This window comes from Heteronotia binoei, chromosome 4 (genome assembly GCF_032191835.1).
Source record: "Heteronotia binoei isolate CCM8104 ecotype False Entrance Well chromosome 4, APGP_CSIRO_Hbin_v1, whole genome shotgun sequence".
NCBI lineage: Eukaryota > Metazoa > Chordata > Lepidosauria > Squamata > Gekkonidae > Heteronotia > Heteronotia binoei.
In genome coordinates this window covers 167,295,205-167,319,282 of record NC_083226.1, presented here as the reverse complement: position 1 = coordinate 167,319,282, position 24,078 = coordinate 167,295,205, and the positions used below count along the sequence as shown (strand labels likewise).

At 46.8% G+C, this 24,078-nt stretch overlaps 1 protein-coding gene across 1 annotated transcript; it reads right to left on the bottom strand.

Annotated features, from left to right (window-relative positions):
* Positions 1–710: 710 nt before the first annotated feature.
* On the bottom strand, positions 711–23,357 carry ACAA2 (acetyl-CoA acyltransferase 2). The gene is made up of 10 exons (XM_060236174.1): positions 23,129–23,357; positions 16,028–16,194; positions 13,030–13,158; positions 10,254–10,370; positions 8,972–9,119; positions 7,341–7,516; positions 6,702–6,831; positions 3,770–3,840; positions 2,632–2,786; positions 711–1,400 (listed from the first exon to the last, which is right to left on the bottom strand). The coding sequence occupies exons 1-10, from the start codon at positions 23,142–23,144 to the stop codon at positions 1,316–1,318; spliced, it is 1,194 nt and encodes a 397-aa protein (XP_060092157.1). The 5' UTR covers positions 23,145–23,357; the 3' UTR covers positions 711–1,315.
* Between the last annotated feature and the right edge of the window lie 721 nt (positions 23,358–24,078).

Below are 24,078 nucleotides of genomic sequence, written 5' to 3'. Positions count from 1 at the left end.
AATTTAGGGGGAGGTGTTTGTGAGTTCCCTGCATTTTGCAGGGGGTTGGACTAGATGACCCTGGAGGTCCCTTCCAATTCTATGATTCTATTGTGTGGCTCTCCGTCCCATTGGCCGGTTTGAAGAAGGCATTTCTCTCTTTAAATTACTTCTCCAAGCGAAGCCTGCCAGTGGCTTAGAGTATGCATTTAAAGTTGTTTTCTTTCCACCCATCTATTTACCTTCCTTCTTTCCATCTGACATTCACGCCTTGCAGCTCTCAAACATCTGACATTTATTCTATGTGGCTCTTGCATTAAGCAAGTTTGGTCACCCCTGGCCTAAGAGCTTTACATAAAGACTGAAGAGCACAGGGGGACAGGAATGCACCCTGTGGAACTCCACAGGTTAGTTTCCACACTGATGATAAATCAGTGTCCAACTGCAATTCTTTGGGTCCAGTCTTTCTGTCCCCCCTCCCCACTTTTCCTTTCTGTATACTGTTGTTTGTTACCAGGGCTTTTTTTTGTAGCGAGAACTCCTTTGCATATTAGGCCACACCCCTCCTGATGTAGCCAATCCTCCTGGAGCTTACAGTAGGCCCTGTACAAAGATCCCTGTAAGCTCTTGGAGGACTGGCTACATCAAGGGTGTGGGGCTTAATATGCAAAGGAGTTCCTGCAACAAAAAAGCCGTTTGTTACTGCATTAATTCAAAGAAATGCAAACAGAAAAGCTCCAAAATCTGCTTTTTAATTTTTCTACAGGAAAGGCACATTAGATTTATCACAGTTTTGTTCCTCAGGTCTTAAAAACGTAAATCACAACCTACTCCCAGACATACGATCTGTTAAATCGTTCCCTCAAAGGTCTGCGCTTCCTGACCATGCAAGAATCCTAAATCCGTGTACATTTATGCCAAAGTACCAGCAAGACGATCCCCCCAAGAGGAAACGCAGTGTTGATAAACACTATGGTTACGGGAAACGCCGCACTCCCACCTGGGCTGTAAGGCAAGTTTAGCAGATACTTGGCAGGCTAGTATTTCTTAAGGAAAATCCCTGTTCCGAGATTAATTCTGTTTTACGCTCAGCAAGAGGTAGTAAAAAGTTAATGGCTAAACGGGCTGAATTTGAAATTATCTAGTTATTTTCATTGGAGGAAGGAAATAAAACCAGACTGCAGTTGTTTCTTTACTGTACTGGATGGTTTAGGACGGTCCTTTTCCAAATTAGAAAACGCTGAGCTGTTTTCTTCCCTCTTTATACTTCTGGCATACATGTAACAGTTGATGGAAGGTTCAGCGTCGAGACACCAAAGGCTCCAGAAAGGTCGCTTTAGGCTGTATTCTGAATGATGACAGCGATTCCCTGGCCACCCCCAATGCAAGCAGAACCAACGGCGTATTTACCTCCACGGCGCCTGCAAAGAGGAGACAAATCAAGACAGGCAACTGTGTTAAGTGTGTCCGTAGCAGTCAAAAAGAGCACCAATGCAAACACAAAGCCACCTAGAGCATGAAATTTAGCACCAAAACTGTTGTTTTAAAATTATATTAATTTTAAATTGTAAACTGTTTTAACTTTTTACTTGATTTATTATTGTGATTGCTCTTATTGTTTTATTGTTGATATTACAATGTTGTTAGCCGCCCTGAGCCTGTTTCGGCGGGGAGGGCGGGATATAAATATGAAAAAAAAAAAAAGAGTAGTGAATTCCATTCACATGTTCAGAGGATGAGAAATCAATCAACATGCTTGAATGTGTGAACTAGCCTCAGAGATATCGACCAGGGAAGGCCAGACTTGCTTAATGTAAGACCCATACAGAATAAATAGATGTTTGAGAGCCACAAGACATAATATCATAGAGTTCGAAGAAACCTCCAGGGTCATCTAGTCCAACCCCCGGCACAATGCAGGAAACTCACAAATAAAAAGGTAAAGGTAGTCCCCTGTGCAAGCACCAGTCGTTTCCGACTCTGGGGTGACGTTGCTTTCACGTTTTCATGGCAGACTTTTTAGGGGGTGGTTTGCCATTGCCTTCCCCAGTCATCTACACTTCCCCTCCAGCAAGCTGGGGACTCATTTTACCCACCTTGGAAGGATGGAAGGCTGAGTCAACCTGGAGCCGGCTACCTGAACCCAGCTTCTGCCGGGATTGAACTCAGGCTGTGAGCAGAGCTTATGGCTGCAGTACTGCAGCTTTACCACTCTGTGCCATGGGGCTCTCACAAATACCTCACGCTAAATTCACAAGCTTTTCATTGCTGTCAGATGGCCATCTAGCCTCTGTTTAAAAACCTCCAAGGAAGGAGAGCCCTTGAATGACAGATGTTTGAGAGCCACAAGGCAGGAAGTAAAATAGATGAAGCAGGGAGAGATGGAAAGAAAGCAACTTTAAATGCATTCTCCAAGCCACCAGCTTGACTTGGTTTGGATAAGTGATATAGGCAAATGCCATCCCCGAGCTGGCCGATGGGTGGGTGGGGGGGGGGGGGTTTCAAGAGCCACACAATGTGTGTGGAAGAGTCAAATGTGGCTCCTTAGCCATAGTTTGGCCACCCCTGATATAAACATGTACTTGTTGAACTTCTCATGAGAAGCTGGCCATCGCTACAGGATCCCACCAAGACCTTTCCCTTGTTGCTCACTTTAGTTCATGAACCAGATGAGCGGTGATCCTCGAACCCGAGGCCCCCAAAGGGTGACCCAGGGCGATGGCTCCTCCGTCCACATTTGTCTTCTCAGGGTCCAGGCCCAAAACCTTCTCGACTGCTAAGTATTGTGGAGCAAAAGCTTCGTTAACCTTGGGAGGGAAAAACACCAGAGAAGGACGTCAAAACCATCAAATTGGGCTGCTTACCTTATTTAACTCTAAGAACATAAGTTCCCTCCTGGATCAGACCAGTGGTCCATCTAGTCCAGCATCCTGTCTCACACAGTGGCCAACCAGTTCCTCTGGAGGGCCAACAACAGGGCATAGAGGCCAAAACCCCCATAAGAACATAAGAAGAGCCCTGTTGGATCAGACCTGTGGTCCATCTAGTCCAGCATCCTGTCTCACACAGTGGCCAACCAGTTCCTCTGGAGGGCCAACAACAGGGCAGAGAGGCCGAGGCCTTCATAAGAACATCAGAAGAGCTCATCTAGTCCAGCATCCACACAGTGGCCAACCAGTTCCTCTGAAGGGCCAACAACAGGACAGAGAGGCTGAGGCCTTCATAAGAACATCAGAAGAGCCCATCTAGTCCAGCATCCTGTCTCACACAGTGACCAACCAGTTCTTCTGGAGGGCCAACAACAGGGCAGAGAGGCCGAGGCCTCCATAAGAACATCAGAAGAGCTCATCTAGTCCAGCATCCTTTCTCACACAGTGACTAACAAGTTCCTCTGGAGGGCCAACAACAGGGCAGAGAGACCGAGGCCTTCATAAGAACATCAGAAGAGCCCATCTAGTCCAGCATCCTGTCTCACACAGTGACCAACCAGTTCTTCTGGAGGGCCAACAACAGGGCAGAGAGGCCGAGGCCTCCATAAGAACATCAGAAGAGCTCATCTAGTCCAGCATCCTGTCTCACACAGTGGCTAACCAGTTCCTCTGAAGGGCCAACAACAGGGCATAGAGGCTGAGGCCTTCCCCATCTGAGGCTTAGAGCTTCTGAATGAGGAAGTTCCCCTCAATCACCTTGGCTAAGTAGCCACTGATAGATCTATCCTCCATGAATCTATCTAATCCCCTTAGCAGGCTACTGGTGGGGCTGGCTTTGTTTGTTGCTCAGCTCTTCCTACCTCAACCAAGTCCATGTCTTTCAGAGAAAGGCTGGCTTTCTTCAGCGCTTCAGTAATGGCAGCCACTGGACCTACATTGCAAAAGAAAGCAAAAGGGACGGTCAACAGGGGGGCTAACTCACAATCCTTCACGGGCATGAAAAGACGAGGCGACCAGTGTTCCCTCTCTTCTGAGCAAAACTTCTATTTTGTGAGCTACTGGCCTTAAAGTTGTGAGTGAGTCATTTGGCTGCGGTATTTAAAGAAGACAGAAGATATTGGATTTATATCCCGCCCTCCACTCCGAAGAGTCTCAGAGCGGCTCACAATCTCCTTTCCCTTCCTCCCCCACAACAGACACCCTGTGAGGTAGATGGAGATATTGGATTTATATCCCGCCCTCCACTCCGAAGAGTCTCAGAGCGGCTCACAATCTCCTTTCCTTTCCTCCCCCACAACAGACACCCTGTGAGGTAGATGAAGATATTGGATTTATATCCTGCCCTCCACTCCGAAGAGTCTCAGAGCGGCTCACAATCTCCTTCCCCTTCCTCCCCCACAACAGACACCCTGTGAGGTAGATGAAGATATTGGATTTATATCCCGCCCTCCACTCCGAAGAGTCTCAGAGCGGCTCACAATCTCCTTCCCCTTCCTCCCCCACAACAGACACCCTGTGAGGTAGATGAAGATATTGGATTTATATCCCGCCCTCCACTCCGAAGAGTCTCAGAGCGGCTCACAATCTCCTTTACCTTCCTCCCCCACAACAGACACCCTGTGAGGTAGATGAAGATATTGGATTTATATCCCGCCCTCCACTCCGAAGAGTCTCAGAGCGGCTCACAATCTCCTTTCCCTTCCTCCCCCACAACAGACACCCTGTGAGGTAGATGGAGATATTGGATTTATATCCCGCCCTCCACTCCGAAGAGTCTCAGAGCGGCTCACAATCTCCTTTCCTTTCCTCCCCCACAACAGACACCCTGTGAGGTAGATGAAGATATTGGATTTATATCCTGCCCTCCACTCCGAAGAGTCTCAGAGCGGCTCACAATCTCCTTCCCCTTCCTCCCCCACAACAGACACCCTGTGAGGTAGATGAAGATATTGGATTTATATCCCGCCCTCCACTCCGAAGAGTCTCAGAGCGGCTCACAATCTCCTTCCCCTTCCTCCCCCACAAGAGACACCCTGTGAGGTAGATGAAGATATTGGATTTATATCCCGCCCTCCACTCCGAAGAGTCTCAAAGCGGCTCACAATCTCCTTTCCCATCCTCCCCCACAACAGACACCCTGTGAGGTAGATGAAGATATTGGATTTATATCCCGCCCTCCACTCCGAAGAGTCTCAGAGCGGCTTACAATCTCCTATATCTTCTCCCCCCACAACAGACACCCTGTGAGGTGGGTGGGGCTGGAGAGGGCTCTCACAGCAGCTGCCCTTTCAAGGACAACCTCTGCCAGAGCTATGGCTGACCCAAGGCCATTCCAGCAGGTGCATGTGGAGGAGTGGGGAATCAAACTCGGTTCTCCCAGATAAGAGTCTGCACACTTAAGCAGTACACCAAACTGTATAAATTTGTTTCCTCTGGGGCCATCCTTCCGGAGCTAAGACAAAAATGTGTGAGCCGGGGACCGAAGAACTGTGAGCTAACTCACATTAACTCCGCTTAGAGGGAACACTGGAGGCCACCTGTAGTTCTGTGGTCCACTGAGCCCTTCCCAGTCCCCAAATCACAGTAAAATGCAGTCCCCAAAATCACACAGCAAAATACCTATAAAGTCCTATATTGCCAAGGACCGACCTACCTTAGGGGCTGTCTTTCCCCACATGTTCCCCAGAGAGAACTCAGATCTGGAACACAAAATCTACTATCGATTCCCGGGCTGAGGGAGGCAAGATTAAAAACCACGAGAGACAGAGCCTTCTCAATCGCTGCCCTCTATTGATGGAACCAACTACTGGAGGAGGTTAGAGCCTTGCGGGACCTCGCCCAGTTCCGCCAGGCCTGCATTATTCCCGCTAGCCTTCGACTGAATTCCTGCCACTGTCATACAAAGGATACCTAAGAGGACTGAACGCCATTGGAAATTAATAATCTTAGCACCAAACTGTTTTGTACTGCCATATTACTGAATATTGTATTATTTTTAATTAATGTTTATTGTGATTTTATTCTTTGTTTTTAAACAATTTTATTAATAACACATGGTTACAATATTTAATTATATCCTTGCTATCTCTAACCCATATGATGTTTTCCAATCCCCCCTCCCTCCATTACTAGACTTCCGCCGAGGTTATAAACTTAAGTTCAATTATAAAGGCACCCCTAACCAATCAAAAATCAATGTCTTTTTTCCCCCCATTCATATTAAAAAATTGTCCAATTTCTTTTTACATTCCACTCTTGCTCTATGTATTCTCTAAATTTCTTCCACTCCTTTTTAAACAGATCCAAATCATAGTCTCTTAAAGTTCTTGTTAGCTTGTCCATCTCACTCCATGATAAAACTTTCACAATCCAGTCCCATTTCTCTGGTATTTTTTCTTGCTTTCACAACTGCACATACAATGTCCTAGCAGCTGAGAGCAAATACCAAATTAAACTCCTGCCTTCTTTTGGAAATTTTTCTATTTGTAGTCCTAGCAGAAAAGTCTCTGCTACTTTCTTAAAGTCATATCCCAAAATTTTAGAGATTTCTTGTTGTATCATCTGCCAAAACTTTTTCGCTTTTTCACAAGTCCACCACATATGAAAAAAAAGAACCCTCATGTTTTTTGCATTTCCAACATCTATCCGACATCTTTTTAATTGTGATTTTATTCTTGTGCACCATTAATGTTTATTGTGATTTTATTCTTGTGAGCCCCCCTGAGCCTACTTTGGCGGGATATAAATCTAATAAATCAAATCAAATCAGGTGCAAATATGAAATTGCCTTACCAATGCCCATGATGTTGGGGTCGCAGCCACACGCGTGATAAGCTACTATTCTGGCCAGGGGGGTGAGGCTGTGCTTTTTAACAGCCTCTTCGCTGGCAATTATCACGGCTCCGGCCCCGTCGCAGACACCCTAGAAACAGAAGAACATCTATAAATACAATCCTGGACTGGAAAAGGTGTGACTAATCCAAGATGGCAACTTCTGCCTGAGACGATCTCCTCCGACCCCACCGAGGGGCTAGAAGTGTAATAGAATGGAACACTTCAGGAGGGCACCCTCATAATGAAATATGGGTGCTTTCACACACACCGAATAACGCAGTCTCAAGCCACTTCAGCGACCTTTTGCCAGTGGATTTTGCCATTTTACACAGTAAAATCCAGTTGCAAAGTGCACTGAGAGTGGATTGAAACTCCCCCTCCCAACAGACATCCTGTGAGGCGGGTGGGGCTGAGAGAGCTCTCCCAGAAGCTGCCCTGTCAAGGACAACCTCTGCCAGAGCTATGGCTGACCCAAGGCCATTCCAGCAGCTGCAAGTGGAGGAGTGGGGAATCAAACCCGGTCCTCCCAGACAAGAGTCTGCGCGCTTAACCGCTACACCAAGGTGGCTCTCAAAAGTTTCAAACCATGTGGCTCACCGAAGCGTTTCCAGCGGTGACCGTCCCGTCTTTCTTGAAAACCGTGGGGAGCTTTCCCAACTGCTCTACAGTCGTCTCCGGCCGGGGATGTTCATCTCGATCCATACTCTGTTTTCCTTTCTTGGTCTTCACTTCGATCGGAGCCATCTCCGCCTTGAAGTAACCTGCTTCGTGCGCTGTAATGCAAGATGTTCAGGAGGAGAGAAACAAAGAAGAGTTATCAGTAAATGGACTTGCATGGACCAGGCGAGCTTGATCTCATCAGATCTTGGAAACTAAGCAGAGTCAGCCCTGCTTGATGGAGACACAAAGGAGGAGGAGAAAGAGAAAGAGGAGGAGGAGGAGAAGCTGGAGAAGGAGGAGGAGGAGAAGGAGGAGAAGGAGAAGGAGAAGGAGGAGGAGGAGAAGGAGGAGGAGAAGCTGGAGAAGGAGGAGAAGTAGGAGGAGGAGAAGGAGGAGGAGGAGAAGGAGGAGGAGGAGAAGGAGGAGGAGGAGGAGAAGTAGAAGGAGAAGTAGAAGGAGGAGGAGAAGGAGGAGGAGAAGTAGAAGTAGAAGGAGGAGGAGGAGAAAGAGAAAGAGGAGGAGGAGGAGGAGAAGGAGGAGGAGAAGCTGGAGAAGGAGGAGAAGTAGGAGGAGGAGAAGGAGGAGGAGTAGAAGGAGGAGAAGGAGGAGGAGGAGAAGGAGGAGGAGGAGGAGGAGGAGGAGAAGGAGGAGGAAAAGCTGGAGAAGGAGGAGAAGGAGGAGGAGGAGAAGGAGGAGGAGGAGGAGAAGGAGGAAGAATAGAAGGAGGAGGAGAAGTAGAAGGAGGAGGAGGAGAAGTAGAAGGAGGAGGAGGAGAAGGAGGAGGAGGAGAAGGAGGAGGAGAAAGAGGAGAAAAAAGAGGAATTAGATTTATATCCTGCCCTATACTCTGAATCTCAGAGTGGTTCACAATCTCCTTTACCTCCCCGCCCAACAGACATACTGTGAGATAGATGGGGCTGAGAGAGCTCTCACAGAATCTGTTTTTTTCAAGGACAACTCCTGCGAGAGCTATGGCTGACCCAAGGCCATTCCAGCAGGTGCAAGTGGAGGAGTGGGGCATCAAACCCAGTTCTCCCAGATAAGAGTCTGCGCACCTAACCACTACACCAAACTACCCCGCCCTTCACTGGGAGCCTCAGAGCCACTTGCAACCTCCTTTCCCTTCCCCTCCCCGCAACAGACACCCTGTGAAGTAGGCAGGGCAGACAGAATGCTGAGGGAACTGCTCATGAGAAAACAGCTCTTTCAAGAACTTGTGACTCACCCAGCAGGAGCATGTGGAGGAGTGGGGAATCAAACCCGGCTCTCCCAGATAAGAGTCCACGCACAACCACTACACAAAATGGGCTCCCAACGTAATGTGAAAGACCCCTGACCGAGACCTTGGAGAGCTGCTGCCGACCTGAGTGGACCAAGGGTCTGATCCAGTAGCATGGAGCTATCCATTCCTGTGGCCATCACTACATCCTCCGGCCACACAAGTCGCCCTCTGCAATTGGAAGTGGTGCTGTTCATACGAGGACTTAGCAACCCACCAGCAGCTTGTGAGACTCTGGCCTTAAATTCCAACGGAGGCGGTTGTTCAACTCTTAACCCTTTTTACTGACCTGCCTTCCACCTCTGCTGGGTCTTCACAGCGTAGCGATCACAGTCTTCTCGCGTGATGTCATATTTGGCAGCTAGATTTTCAGCTGTGACTCCCATCGGGGTCTTAATGTGTTGATCCGTCAGCCCTGCCCATAAAGTGTCTTCCATCTGCCGGGGGTGGTGCAGAAAGGGAGAGAATCACATCTCGGTAAAATAACACACTTACGAGACAGAACCGCCTGTGGCGTAATTATTTGCGTTCAACACCTGCAGAAGGGTGAGGGAGAGACCCGAAACCAATTCCCAAAGCAGCATCGTTGTTCTCTGTTTCAAGTACTGAGTCACAACTTACTCATAAAAGCAAGGCCTTGTATAGTTTTCCTCTGCATCCACATTACCCCAAAAGAAGCACATAATAGTTTTATTACCGTGTAGAAAATGTGCCTTGAGACACTTCTTAACTGGAAAGCTATAGCTGGAATACTCCAAACGTAGGAATCCTCTCTGAAACAGCATCACTAGAGGCTAGAAGGTGGTAAAGTAGATTTCCCTCAATTTTATTGGACACAGTGCAATGTCATTCGGTACAATGCCTTTTAATCAGAACATTCAGTCGCAAATTGATGATACATTAGGCTTGGGCCGGCATTCAAAATAATTTGTACATGAATTAAGATAAAGAAATTGACAAAAAGACAAAAATACTTCAAAAGATTTGACCGACTGTTCTGATTAAAAGGCATTGTACCGAATGACACCGCACCGCGCCCGAATAAAATGGATTGAAGCTTGTATCACTGAAGATATTAAAGTGTGAAACGGAGTAATAAAGAACCCAATCTGGGACTGAGAGGCAGAACCTACTGACGACGTGATATTTATCCTTAGAAGCCTAGTGTTGGTTTTATTATAGTATTATATAATTATGCTACCGTCACTCCATTTGGTATATTTTGAAAAGTAGATTTCCCCCCATAAGCCATCAGTAAAGAGCAAAGGGATCCATTCAGCACTCTCTATGGCACCCTTATACCTATGGCCAGTGTAAGAAAAACACATTATGCAAAATAAGCAACCCCCCCCCCCCAGTGTATTTTTTTTAAACTTTCCAGATTTTTCTGCAAACCTGTATTTTATTGAACATACTGCCACCTCTCCCTCCCTCCCCAAGTTTGCAGGAAAGTCTATTGGGGTAAGTGCACCCCCTGTCTGTGGATTCAGATATCTGCAGTTGGGGGCACAGTTGGGAATCGGATACGTAGACACCAAGAACAACCGCAGCAAAGCAGCAAACGCCCAAACCTTGAGATCGACTCCAAATTTTGTTCCAAAGCGAATGTTTCGGACGGCGTACGGAGACTGGCTCATGTTTTCTGTTCCACCACATAAAACCACCTCTGATTCTTTAAGGCAGATTTCCTGTTTAGAAATAGTACAGGAGATCAACCTTATTCCCAAATTTCAAAGGGAGTCTGATACACAACCCAAAGTGTCTGGCAATATGAACTTTGAAACAAAAAGATAATATGAACTTTGAAACAAAAAGATCAATGATAAGAATATGAACTTTGAAACAAAAAGATCAAGGTAGGGAGGGGGAAGAACTTGGAGACAGGAATGGAAACTGGAGGACCGCAAAGGAGAATGCCAGTACTAAAGGGAGGAGATGGCAGTATGGTAGAGTGGTTAAAGCATCGGACTAAAGATCCAAGTTCAAATCCCCACTTTGCCATAGAATCCTGCTGGGTGACCTTAGGGACAATCACTTACTCTCAGCCTAGCCTACTTTGAAGAAGATATTGGATTTATACCCCGCCCTCCACTCCGAATCTCAGAGTAGCTCACAATCTCCTTTCCCTTCCTCCCCCACAACAAACACCCTGTGAGGTGGGTTGGCCTGAGAGGGCTCTCACAACAGCTGCCCTTTCAAGGACAACCTCTGCCAGAGCTATGGCTGACCCAAGGCCATGCTACCAGGTGCAAGTGGAGGAGTGGGGAATCGAACCCGGTTCTCCCAGATAAGAATCCGTGTGCTTAACCACTACACCAAACTGGCAGAGAGAACGATGGTCCCTAAGCCAAGCTACTGGCAGGCTATGGTGCACTTTAGGTCCCCAAGGCAGGATACAAATGAAGCACCAGGGGCCTTTTTTGGTAGAAAAAGCCAAGCAGGAACTCATTTGCATATTAGACTGCAGATTTATACCCCGCCCTTCTCTCTGAATCAGAGACTCAGAGTGGCTTACAATCTCCTTTATCTCCCCCCCCCCACAACAGACACTCTGTGAGGTGGGTGGGGCTGAGAGAGCTCTCCCAGAAGCTGCCCTTTCAAGGACAACCTCTGCAAGAGCTATGGCTGACCCAAGGCCATTCCAGCAGCTGCAAGTGGAGGAGTGGGGACATACCACCTGATGCCAAGCCAGCCAGAACTGCGTTCCTGTGAGTTCCTGCTCAAAAAAAGCCCTGGAAGTACGTAACAAATATATACTACCTTGCGAGTGTTACAGGAGGCACCCACATATAAAAAAACCCTGTGGCTCCTAAATGCGGGGGGAAAGGGAGCAATCTGCAATGTGGTGGCACCTTGGGAGACGCAGTGACGCAGGTCATTAAACATGCAGAACATAAAGTATAATTCATCACGATATAAAATACATAGAACCTTCAGTGGCAGAAGACCCGCTTTGTATACAGAAGGTACCGAGTTTAATTCCCTCTTGAAAAATCCCAACAGAGAACCATAGTAAGGCTCTGATTTTGGAGGTATAACAGATGGGACGACTCAGGGCATTTTTATTTTACAGTCCCCATACAAAACTGTGGCCCCAGAAGGTAGGACCAGAACCAGTGGGTTGAAATTAAATCAAAGGAGTTTCCGGCTCAACGTTAGGAAGAACTTCCTGACTGTTAGAGCGGTTCTTCAGTGGAACAGGCTTTCTTGGGAGGTGGTGGGCTCTCCTTCCTTGGAGGTTTTTCAACAGAGGCTAGGTGGTCATCTGACAGCAATGAGGATCCTGTGAATTTAGGGGGAGGTGTTTGTGAGTTTCCTGCAGGGGGTTGGACTAGATGACCCTGGAGGTCCCTTCCAACTCTTATGATTCTATGGAAGCTGGTCCAGGGAGAACAATTATGTAAATGCCTTTGATCCAAGTGGCAAGTCTGGAGGGCTGAGCTGATGGAGGACTAGGCTGGACAAAAGGAACTCAGGAAGATACAGTTTGAAAAAAATACAGCTCTCAAATCAAGCCAGAAGTATATAAAGAATAATTCATAGGAAAAGAATAATCCTTAAGGCCATCAATATTTTCTCATTCTCTTAGCTATACCCGTAAGATAAATTAAAAAAATGTTAATATTTTGATTCAACAATATTTTTTTGTATTTTATGTATTTTTTGTATCTTTATTTTATTTCATTCGTATCCTGCTGTCCCACAAGCAGGCTTATTCTCTATGTTGCTGATTTAGAAGGTTAAGAACATAAGAGAAGCCATGTTGGATCAGGCCAGTGGCCTATCCAGTCCAACACTCTGTGTCACACAGTGGCCAAAACTCAGGTGCATCAGGAGGTCCACCAGTGGGCCAGAACTCCAGAAGCCCTCCCACTGTTGCCCCCCCACCAAAGCACCAAGAATACAGAGCATCCCTGGACCAGACACCAAGAGTTCCATCAATATGCTGTGGCTATCATGGACGTCTGCTCTTAAGAACATAAGAGAAGCCATAATGGATCAGGCTGATGGCCCATCCAGTCCAATGCTCTGTGTCACAGTGGTCAAAACCCCAGGTGCCATCAGGAGGTCCACCATTGGGGCCAGGACACTAGAAGCCTTCCCACTGTTGCCCCCCCAGCACCAAGAATACAGAGCATCAGTGCCCCAGACAGAGTTCCATCTCTACCTTGTAGCTAATAGCCACTGACAGACCTCTACTCCATATGTTTATCCAATCCCCTATTGAAGTTTGCTTTTTATGTTTGCTCTCGTCTCGTTTGTAGAGTGGTGGTTATTCCCGCTCCCCCCCTTTTTATATCTTGTTTAAACCTAATAATTTAAAAAACAAAACAACAGATCTCATACCTGGCACCCATTGGCAATGGACTGGAAACCTGACCCACAGAGTCTGTTAACTGTTAGGCCCGGAACTGGGATCGGCACTCCAACCCGCAACCCAACGTGTCTTGCAATGTAAGCAGCATCTGAAGAGCTCTGCAAGAAATGCAGGACAAACAACTGGATTGATTTTGCAAGGAACCAGACAGAAGCAAAGGAGAAGGGCTGTGTGGCTCAGGATTTCCTTGGCATGCAGAAGGTCCCAGGTTCAATCCCCTGCATCTCTGGTTAAAAAGATCAGATAGCAGTCGATGTGAAAGACTTCCGCCTAAAACTCTGGAAAGCTGGTACTGGTCAGAGTAGACAGGATTGACCTTGATAAGACTCTCACAGCATTAGGCAAATTCTCTCTCTCTCTCTCTCTCTCTCTCTCGGCTTGGCTTCGCGAACGAAGATTTAAGAAGGGTGCAATAGTCCACGTTTGCTGCAAATTCACATGTTCTGTAAATTAACAATTAATTAGTTGCATTAAAAGTAAGTAACAGTAAAAATAAATCAAAGTAAAGATAATAACGAACAAAAGTATACACAGCATAATTTTCAATAGCAGAGAACAATACAGCGATGGGATTCGTGGTTCTGCACATGCTTTTGCATTAATGAACTATAATGCACACCGTATTTGTTATGACGGATTTAAGTATAGAATATACCTAAGCTTCTTTGTTACCACACTACCACAAACATTGGCCATGCGTTGGACTAGGGATTTCCTGGTGAGCTGTTAAGCATTCTAAGATAGGAAACTATATACTATACTTACAAACTTAGTAGAGATATAAGGATTTTCGAATGGTTTGAGATTATTTCTACGTTTTGCTAACATGTAGAACTCCCACACTTTTCTATGCCATTGCAAAACAAAATTCACATGTTCTAGCGAGGGTTCTAGTTTTTTGGGTTTTTTTTAAATCAATTAAAATGCCATATCATTTTAAGTCAATGTGCCTAATACGCAAAGGAGCTCAAAAAAATCAATTAAAATGCAAAAGTCAGTCTACTTCTGAGCAAACTCAGTTCCCTGTTTGCTTCCCTTCCTTCCTTGTCTTCTGGCTCTCAAACATCTGATGTTCATGTCTTGCAGCTCTCAAACATCTGACATTCATATCTTCCGGCTCTCAAACATCTGACATTCATGTCTTGCAGCTCTCAAAAATGTGGCTCTTGTATTAAGAGTGCCTTTTCACCAGCCATAGAATTTACCTCTCTGACGCAGGAATGTCCAGGGGAAAACAAGGTGTTTCCCCAGCGCACAGTGACTTGCCATGCAGACATGCTCTTAAAGGGCTTTTTTATTAGTAGGGGAAAAATATAGTTCAGTGGTAGAGCACACGTGAATCAAGGACAACACCCCAGGTTCAACCACTAGCAAGGGTGGCCAAATTGCTGCTGGGGAGCCACATGTGGCTCTTTCACACATATTGTGGGGCTCTCAAAGCCCCCAACTACCCTGTTGGCAAGCTTGGAGAAAGCATTTAAAGTTAAAGTTGCTTTCTTTCCACCTCTCCCCTCCCTCCCCCATCTATCTGGCCTTCCTTCGCTCCTTGTAGCTCTCAGACATCTGACATTCATGTTTTGCAGCTCTCAAACATCTGACATTTGACATAGAGAGCCAGTTTGGTGCAGTGGTTAAGTGTACGGACTGTTATCTGGGAGAACCGGGTTTGATTCCCCACTCCTCCACGTGCATCTGCTGGAATGGCCCTGGGTCAGTCATAGCTCTCGAAGGAGTTGTCCTTGAAAGGGCAGCTGCTGTGAGAGCCCTCTTAGCCCCACCCACCTCACAGGGTGTCTGTTGTGGGGGGAGAAGATATAGGAGATTGTAAGCCGCTCTGAGTTCAGAGAGAAGGGCGGGGTATAAATCTGCAGTCTTCTTCTTCTTCTTCTATGTGGCTCTTACGTTAAGCGAGTTTGGCCACCCTTGCTCTAACATCTCCAGTTAGTGGACCCTAGGCAGAAGAGCTGGGAAAGACATCTCTCTGTCTGGGATCCTTTAGGCAGAGTGATCAACACTGAGCTAAAATGACATTTTTTTTCTTGACAGGGAGAGGCTTTAAATTGTTCTTTCGGAAATGCTGAAAGACAGGCAAGGAGGCAGGAGGGTAGGCAGCCATTAGAAGCCTGCCTTTCACCCCCTCCCACTTGCAGGTGGGGAGAGCAAAAGGGCGCCTTCAAATGGCTTCCTGCCTCTTAAAACAAGCAGCCCATCGTAGCCTAATTTTAATAGAAAGAGCGAAGACTATTTGCAGGTGGAAAGGGGGCTTGATATTGCTGAACTGCCCCCTCCCCCTGTTGTGATGGAACATTCCTTTTCTGACAGTTGAAGAGATTGAACTGTTTTCTGTCGCAGTTTGCTTCGATGTATATAGTTATTAAACCATGTTCAATGTTACTTAAGCAAGTATGAGTGCCACATATTAGTTCATACTGGATTCAACTACAAACTGTGCTGTAAATGAAAAGGTTGAATATTGCCCCATAAGAAGGCTTTTCTGACATATTTATAAAAAGGGGAGAGATGGACTGAGGAGAGGTAGTAGTGATCTGTAAGGCTCCAGGAGAACCTCTCAGCAGAGAACTGTCTTCCTCAGATGTCAGAGGCTGACTGGTGGGGTTCTGGCCTGACGTGGCTGGCAGTAGGCGGGTCACAGAGAGGCTACCCAATGACAGGGGGGAGAGTGGTTGCCTCATCTTCCAATACAAAATTGAGGGGTGTGCCAACACGTTGGGCTTTTATTATATCTACGATGATTACGATGATTTCTGCCTACAACGAAATCAACAGATGGAAATGGAACGATGGAAAGCATTCTAAGGAAAACAGTCTGCACAGTTAATCTATCAGAACAGAAGATGTTCCAGTTGGTTTCTGGCTCCTGTGATTCAAGACCAACAGACAGCAGCTAAAAACATAGAGACTGAGGTCACTTGTGGACAATACGGACAGTTTTGGAGTCCTACTGACCTGCATCACATTGCCCACAATCACGCTGTCGATGATTTCAGGAGACACTTTGCCAGCAGACAGGGCTGCCCGTGCCGCAAACTCTGTGAGGTCTGTGGCGGTGAAGTCCTTGAGAAGGCCTCCATACGCCCCAAAGGGGGTCCTTTTGGCAGAAACAATGAATACACCTGGAAAGCAATGCAGGAAAGAATCCTTATATCTGGATTTGGAAGACAACAAGCGGCATTTTACTTAATCCCATGATAAAACCCCATTCGGTACTGGACAGTGATAAGTGTTTTCCTGGAAACGCCTAGAGTGAACGCCATGCGATGTCGCTGGCACGATGACGTCACTTCTGGGTGACGTCATCACGCCGCGCACACAATGCACGTGCGATGATAGTTCCCCACCAGAGTCACAAAAGGTACTTGGCAACCCTAGGCTTTTTGTACAGGGCCTACTGTAAGCTCTTGGAGGATTGGTCACATCAGGGGAGTGAGGCCTAATATGCAAAGGAGTTCCTGCTACAAAAAAAGCCCATTTATTTTGCATATTTCTATGCCCCCTCTCCAAAGCTCCAATTGAGGCAGCTTATAATTAACCCAGGCTGCATATCACACATGCTGAATAATGCAGCTTCAATCCACTTTCAATGCTCTTTCCAACTGGATTATGGTGCATGAAATGCTACAAAAGATACTGAAAATACATATTGATTTTCAACCAGAAATGCTTTTATTGGACATACTGCCAGCGGATCTTCCAAGGCAGAGTAAACATGTGACGATACATATTATAACGGCAGCAAGACTTTTGATAGCACAGTGCTGGGAACGTCATGATGCTCCAAAGAAACAAGATTTGATTGATAAAATACTAGAGTGGCAGAAATGGATACACTGACACTTCCGTCTTAAGGGCAGGCTATTAAAAGATAAGAGAAAATCTTTGGAAACCTTTTTATGAATGGCTTAACAAATGAACTTGATTTTGTATAATACCTGTTGCACTTTCTAATGTATTCCTCATTTTGATATGGTCGAATAGTAGCAAACCATTTAGTATAACCCAGGGATGGCCAACGGTAGCTCTCCAGATATTTTTTTGCCTACAACTCCCATCAGTCCCAGCCATGGCTGGGGCTGATGGGAGTTGTAGGCAAAAAAACATCTGGAGAGCTACCGTTGGCCACCCCGGGTATAACCTATAGGCTATAAAATCGTTAAAACTAAGAGTACTATTATTTATTTTAGTGATGCAGAGAAAAAAATGATAATGATTCTATTTTACTTTTATCCCTTTCCCCTTCCCATTTTTGTATTCCCTTACAAAATTCCCTTTTGTATTTTGTATTCACTTTTCAAAATTTCAATAAAATGTATATAACTGGGAAAGTACACTGAAAGTAGATTGCAACTGCATGATTTAACATGTATGATCGCAGCCGCAGTGTCACAAGATTCAAAAGCAGCCACTGGGCAACATTAATACTATTCATGAAAAAAGAGGAGGGCAGGTAAAAAGATGGTGAGGTAAATCCCCTAATTAGAAGCCTCAGTAAAAAAAGGATGTATTTTGGCCTGCACACGAAACTGCAAACGATGGAGATTAGTCAAGATGAATAGCCGTGTTACTAGCCTGTCTGAGCAGCAGAAAAGAGCCCCAGTCCTTAAAGGCCAACAAAATTTGTTGCAGGGTTAAGAGCTTGTGTGAATCACTGCACACAATCTGAACATACAAAATAAAGCAACATGCCATTAACTCCTCCCTTCCCAAGAAAATGACAGCAACTTTTCTACCATTCATATCCCTCAAAATTTCCTCACAAAGCTTCTGAAACACTTCTAAAGATGGTGGGTTCCCTGTCCCCACAAACCCACTCCACAAAGTGGGAGCCACAGGAGGAAAGGACTGGAGTCCAGAGTTTGCCAAGAGGTGGGGGAACAACTAGAAGTCCATAGTTGGCACTTGGGGCATGTGAGAGACAGTCCTTTATTATCGTTTATTCATTTTTCCCTTTCTTCCCAAAAGCAGCTCACATCCTTCACCTCTCCCCAGTTTTATTCTCAACAACTCCGTGAGGCAGGTTCCGTTGAGAGGGTGTGACTGGCCCTGGTTTTTTGGCCTCTATGTGTCACAAAATGTCAGACTGGATAGGCCATGGGCCTGATCCAACATGGCTTCTCTTCTGTTCTTATGCCAGCCAGCAAGCTTCTATACCCCAAGCGGGGCTCTGAACCCAGGTCTCCCCGGCACAAGTCCAACAACTTTGAACCACTATACCACTCTGGCTCTCTAGAGGGATGACTAAAATCTTTTTCCCCCATCGGAAAGCAAACTTGAAAGCTCCTCAGACTTTGCACTTAACGGTGAATAAATATTAACAACCTCTATCAGGTAACCTTTGGAAGCAGGCCTGTTTTCAAATTGAAGTGGATTTGCCATGACTTGCAATTTAATTGTTGACAGAAGAAACTATGTCCTGGGGGGTTTGTGAAATGGTGTCTGCCTCGTTTGCTAAAAAATTGTCTTTGCATCCTATCACAATACTGTGACAGGTTTCTGTCTCCACCAGTGTTCCCTCTCAGCTGAGTAAGCGTGAGCTAGCTCACAGATTTTTAGCCTCCAGCTCACACATTTTTGTCTTAGCTCAGAAAGGATGATCCCAGAGCACAAGAATTTATGCAGTAGCTCACCACTTTAATGCCAGTAGCTCACATAGTAGAATTTTTGCTCACAAGACTCTGCAGCTTAAACGGAACATTGGTCTCCAGCAAACCATGTCCACCATGCCAATCTCAGCCAAAACACATGAAGCTGCCTTATACTGAATGAGACCCTTGGTCCATCTGTGTCATAATTGTCTACTTAGATTGGCAGTGGCTCTCTGGGGTCTCAGGCAGAGGTCTTTCACAACACCTTCTATCCGGTCCCTTTAACAGGAGATGCTGGGGATTGAACATATGAAGCTGCTTTCTACTGAATCAGACCCTCGGTCCATCAAAGTCAGTATGGTCTACTCAGACTGGCAGTGGCTCTCCAGGGTCTCAAGCTGAGGTTTTTCACACCAACTTGCCTGGACCCTTTTTAGCTGGAGATGCCAGGGACTGAACCTGGAACCTTCTGCTTACCAAGCAGATGCTCTACCACTGAGCCACCATCCCTCCCCTGCTCTCCAGGGTCTCAAGCTGAGGTTTTTCACACCTATTTGCCTGGACCCTTTTAGTTGGAGATGCCGGGGATTGAACCTGGGACCTTCTGCTTCCCAAGCAGATGCTCTACCACTGAGCCACCATCCCTCCCCTGCTCTCCAGGGTCTCAAGCTGAGGTTTTTCACACCTATTTGCCTGGACCCTTTTAGTTGGAGATGCCGGGGATTGAACCTGGGACCTTCTGCTTACCAAGCAGATGCTCTACCACTGAGCCACCGTCCCTCCCCAATGAAGTAGGCAACCCTCCAAGAGCTTACAGGGTTCTTCTTACAGGATTGAACCTGGGACCTTCTGCATTCCAACCAGATGTTCAACCACTTAGCCAGGACTTTTATACAATAAAGCAATTGTCTTGACCAACACCAGGGACAATCTCATGTCAAATTCACAGCACTGTTGTCTGTTAAAATTACCAAAGTTGGGGAGCACAGGCCAATATGCTTGGTTGAAGCACAGTGGAAAAAGTTTAAAATGACAGGCCCTGGGCTGTGAGCATGCCTAGGATTCTGCAGCTACCAGGGTGAAAACATATTTTAAGTTCACACACAGTACAGCCAAGACTTTGGCCTTAGTATTCTATTTTTAGCAGCCAGTCCAGCATGGGCCGGACTACTCCCTCTCCCCCTCCAAAATGCCTGAGGCACTGGCATCAAATCTAGATACAATCCCGAGATTTTCCAACTCTTGTTTATTTTTTTGGATGAAACTTGCTTGCACTCACGTTAGCTCAGAATCAAAATCCAAAAAGAGATCACGATCCATACAGTTGGACCAAGAACAATAAATGAAAGCCATTTGTGAGCTTTCAAGTTCACTAGAACATTTCATCAGGCTGGGTGTTGCAAAAATAAAAAAGGGATGCGGGAGGGGAAAAATATGTTTCATGCCAAATCTGTGTTCATCTGTGGTACCAAAACAAAACAGGAGTTCAGGGGCAGCTTTAAGACGAACAATATTTATTCCAGCTTCCAGGGATTTTTTCATAGCAGGAACTCCTTTGCATATTAGTCCACACTCCTCTTATATAGCCAATTCTCACAGAGTTTACAGGGCTCTTTGTACAGGGCCTACTGTAACCTTTCAGAGGATTGGCTGCATCGGGGTGTGTGTGTGTGTGTGTGTGTGTGGAGCCTAATATGCAAAGGAATTCCTGCTACAAAAAAAGCCCTGCCAGCATGAGCTTTCATAAGTCAGGGCTCACTTCAGCAGATGCAATGGACAGAAAGGAAATAATTTTCCTCATAATTATCCAGGACTTAAAGGCCTTTTCTTGCTAGCACTCCTGGGCTAAACGCTGGTGGGCAAGTAGATATAATGTGGGCAAGTAGGTTGCATCCTAGTTCCTGTGAGGAAGAGAAAACAAACGGTGTTTCCCAACTGAAATGTCAAAAGCTGTCAATTTTCTTTGAAACCCCTAAGCAAGATTCACAGATCTCTAGTAAGGCAAGCACAACATAATTACTTGATAGTCATTGTGGTGATCAGCCATAAATCCTGAGTTTGGAAAGAAAGACAGCAATTTTGCAGAACTAGGCATTGTTTCCATGTAGGAAGTATGATGTGCCTGAGGAGAAGCACTGGAAAGTCACCAAGAATTTGTTCAGACTTTATTTCCCCTATTTTCCCACCAGTGTTTTTTAAACACAGGTCAGATGAAATCTTAACCAAAGGCAGTTAGTTTCAGGAGGGGTAGCTGTGTGGGTCTGAAGCAACACAACAAAGTTTGAGGGGTTAGATAAAAATATGGAGCAGAGGTCCATCAGTGGCTATTAGCCACAGTGTGTGTGTGTGTGTGTGTGTGTGTGTGTCTGTCTGTCTGTCTATCTATCTATTATTGGCCACAGTGAGATAGTGTTGGACTGGATGGGCCGTTGGCCTGATCCAACATGGCTTCTCTTATGTTCTTATGAGTCCAGTGGCACCTTTAAGATCAACAAAGTTTAATTCTGGGCGTAAGGCTTTGTGTTCATGCACACTTCATCAGACCAAGTTCTATGAGGAAAAGCTGAGGGACTTGGCAAGGCTGAGGGACTCCGGACTCAGTTCGGAGAAAAGGAGGTGGGGGGGGGGGCAGGATTGCTCTTTGGAAGTCTTTGAACAGCTGTCCCTTAAAGGAGAGCAGGGAGCTGTTCCTGCTGGCAGCTGAGGAGAGGACCCGTGATAATTAGTTTAAATCAGGGGTGGCCAAACTTGATTAACACAAGAGCTACATAGAATAAATATCAGATGTTGGAGAGCTGCAAGACATGCATGTTAGATGTTTGAGGGAGGGAGGGAACTAGATGGGGGAGGAAAGGGTGGAAAGAAAGCAACTTTAGCTGTAAATGTGTTCTCCAAGCTGTTGGTCAGCTTGTCTTGGAGAAGTGAGAGAAAGGCCTTCTCCAAGCTGCCCAATGGGGCAGAGGGGGCTTCAAGAGCCACACAATATGAGTGAAAGAGCCACAGTTTGGCCACCCTGGTTTAAATCAAGGGTTGGAAGGTACCAGCTGGATATTAACTAATATTTATAGTAAGCATTGTTCAAGAGTGGAATCAGCTATCAAGGGAGGTGATGAGCTCCCCCCTCGCTAGCAGTCTTGAAGCAGCAGCCGGACAAACACTTGTCAGGGATACTCTAGGCTGATCCTTCACTGAGCAGGAGGCTGGACTAAATGGCCTCTATGGACCCTTCCAACATGTGATTCTATAAGTCAGCTGTGACTTGATTCCAGTTTTCAAGGCAAGAGATAATCAGACGTGGCCTGCCATTGTCTGTGTGCTACTGCTGAGCACCCATGGACTTCCCTGGAAGGTCTCCCATCCAAACACTAACCAGGGCTGATCCTACTTAGCTTCTGAGATCTGAGTTTTTGCACATCTTTAAGTTTGGAAAGAAAAAGACAGTCATTTTGCACAATAGGTTTGCCAAATCCCGTTCAAGAAATATCTAAGGACTTTGGGGGTGGAGCCAGGAGACATTGGGGGAGGAGCCAGGAACAAGGGTGTGACAAGCATCATTGAACTCCGAAGGGAGTTCTGGCCATCACATTTAAAGGGACGGCACACCTTTTAAATTCCTTCCCTCCATTTGGAAATAATGTAGGGGCACCTTCTTTTGGGGCCCATAGCACTGGACTCCCCTGGTCCAATCTTTTTGAAACTCGGAGAGTGTTTTGAAGAGAGGCACCGGATGCGATGCTGAAAATTTGGCGCTGCTACCTCAAAAAACTTTTCCCCCAGAGTTTCAGATACCCACAGATCAATTTTCCATTATACCCTATGGGAATCGGTCTCCATAGGGAATCATGGAGTGCCTAGCAGTCATTTCCCTCCCCCGCCGCTTTCTGACGACCCTGAAGCGGGGGGAGGGTCCCCAAACCGGGGGTTCTCCTGCCCCCCACCTGGGGATTGGCAACCCTATTGCACAACTAGGCATTGTTTCCGTGTTGGCAGTAGGCTGTGCCACGCCCCCCAGTTCCCTTCTTGGGCAGGATGGGGGAGGGGGCTCTCCAGTGCTCATCTATCCTATACAGTAGGAAAAGTCCTGATCTGACTTCTAGGTCGGGCTTGTAGGCAAACAAAACAAAGCCATTCAAACTCCTTCTTAAACGGCTGGAAGCGTCAGCAGACTTTTGTTTGCCTTCGCTGCGACAGACCAGCTATAACAAACTATCCATAAACCAGCAATAACAATCGAGGGATTGCACATGCCCTGCGTCTTTTCCTCCTCTGCAACTAACCCAGTAACGAGGACTTGGCCGTTGGGGTCCGTGCCTGCCCTTGCGGCTTGCATTCCCACGAAATCGAATCCGCGCTGCGCCCGGGAGTGGGGAAAAGCACGTCAGGACCCCCCATCTCCTGGGCTTAAAACTGAGCGCCCAGAGCATTGCGAGGGTCGCAGCAACATCGGGCAAGCGCCTTCCCTTACCTCGGAGCAGGGCCATGGCAGCTGGATTCTTGCTGGCTTGCTTGCAATTGCAACGGCGCCCGCCCACGGTCTTCTGCAGGAGGAAACGGGGCCAGCCCTCCTTCCCTACCTCGCCCTTTCCCCTACTTCGCCCTCTTTCCCCAGCCTGCCTATCGGCAACGACACATTCTGCACAACCTTTCCCAGCGCTCTATTTTGCAAGGAGTAGGGGGGAGAAAGGCACGCCCCTTCTCCAGGTGAGTCGGCCACGTGGTCGGGGACAGGTGAGCGCTCCTGGGTAGGGTTGCCAAGTCCAATTCAAGAAATATCTGGGGGCTTTGGGGGTGCAGCCAGGAGACTTTGGGGATGGAGCCGGGAGCAAGCGTGTGACAAGCATAACTGAACTCCAGAGGGGGTCCTGGCCATCACATTGAAAGGGACCACACACCTTTTAAATGCCTTCTCTCCACTGGAAAGAATGAAGGATAGGGGCACCTTCTTTTGGGGCTCATAGAATTGGACTCCCTAGTCCAATTCTTTTGAAACCGGTAGGATATTCTGGGAAGAAGCACTGGATGCTATGTTGAACATTTGGTGCTTCTACCTCAAAAAACAGTCCCCCCCCCCCCCCGAGCCCCAGATCAATTCCCCATTATACCCTATGGGAATCGGTCACCATAGGGAATAATGGGGTGTGCAGCAGGCATTTTCCTTCCCGGCTTTCTGATGACCCTGAAGCAGGGGGAGGGCCTCCAAACCGAGGGATCCCCTGCCCCCACCTGGGGATTGGCAACCCTGCTCCTGGAGTGGGGGGGTAGGCTCCCTTCTTCGCCGCCCTTCCCTTTTGCACGAGTCCCAAAGCATCCCAGCCAAAGGGGAACGAGGATTCTTGCAGCAACAAAAGTGCCTTTGCAGGCGGCCCGGGAATGATTCCATCCTTCCCCCCTGCCCTGACTCAGCATTTTGAGTCG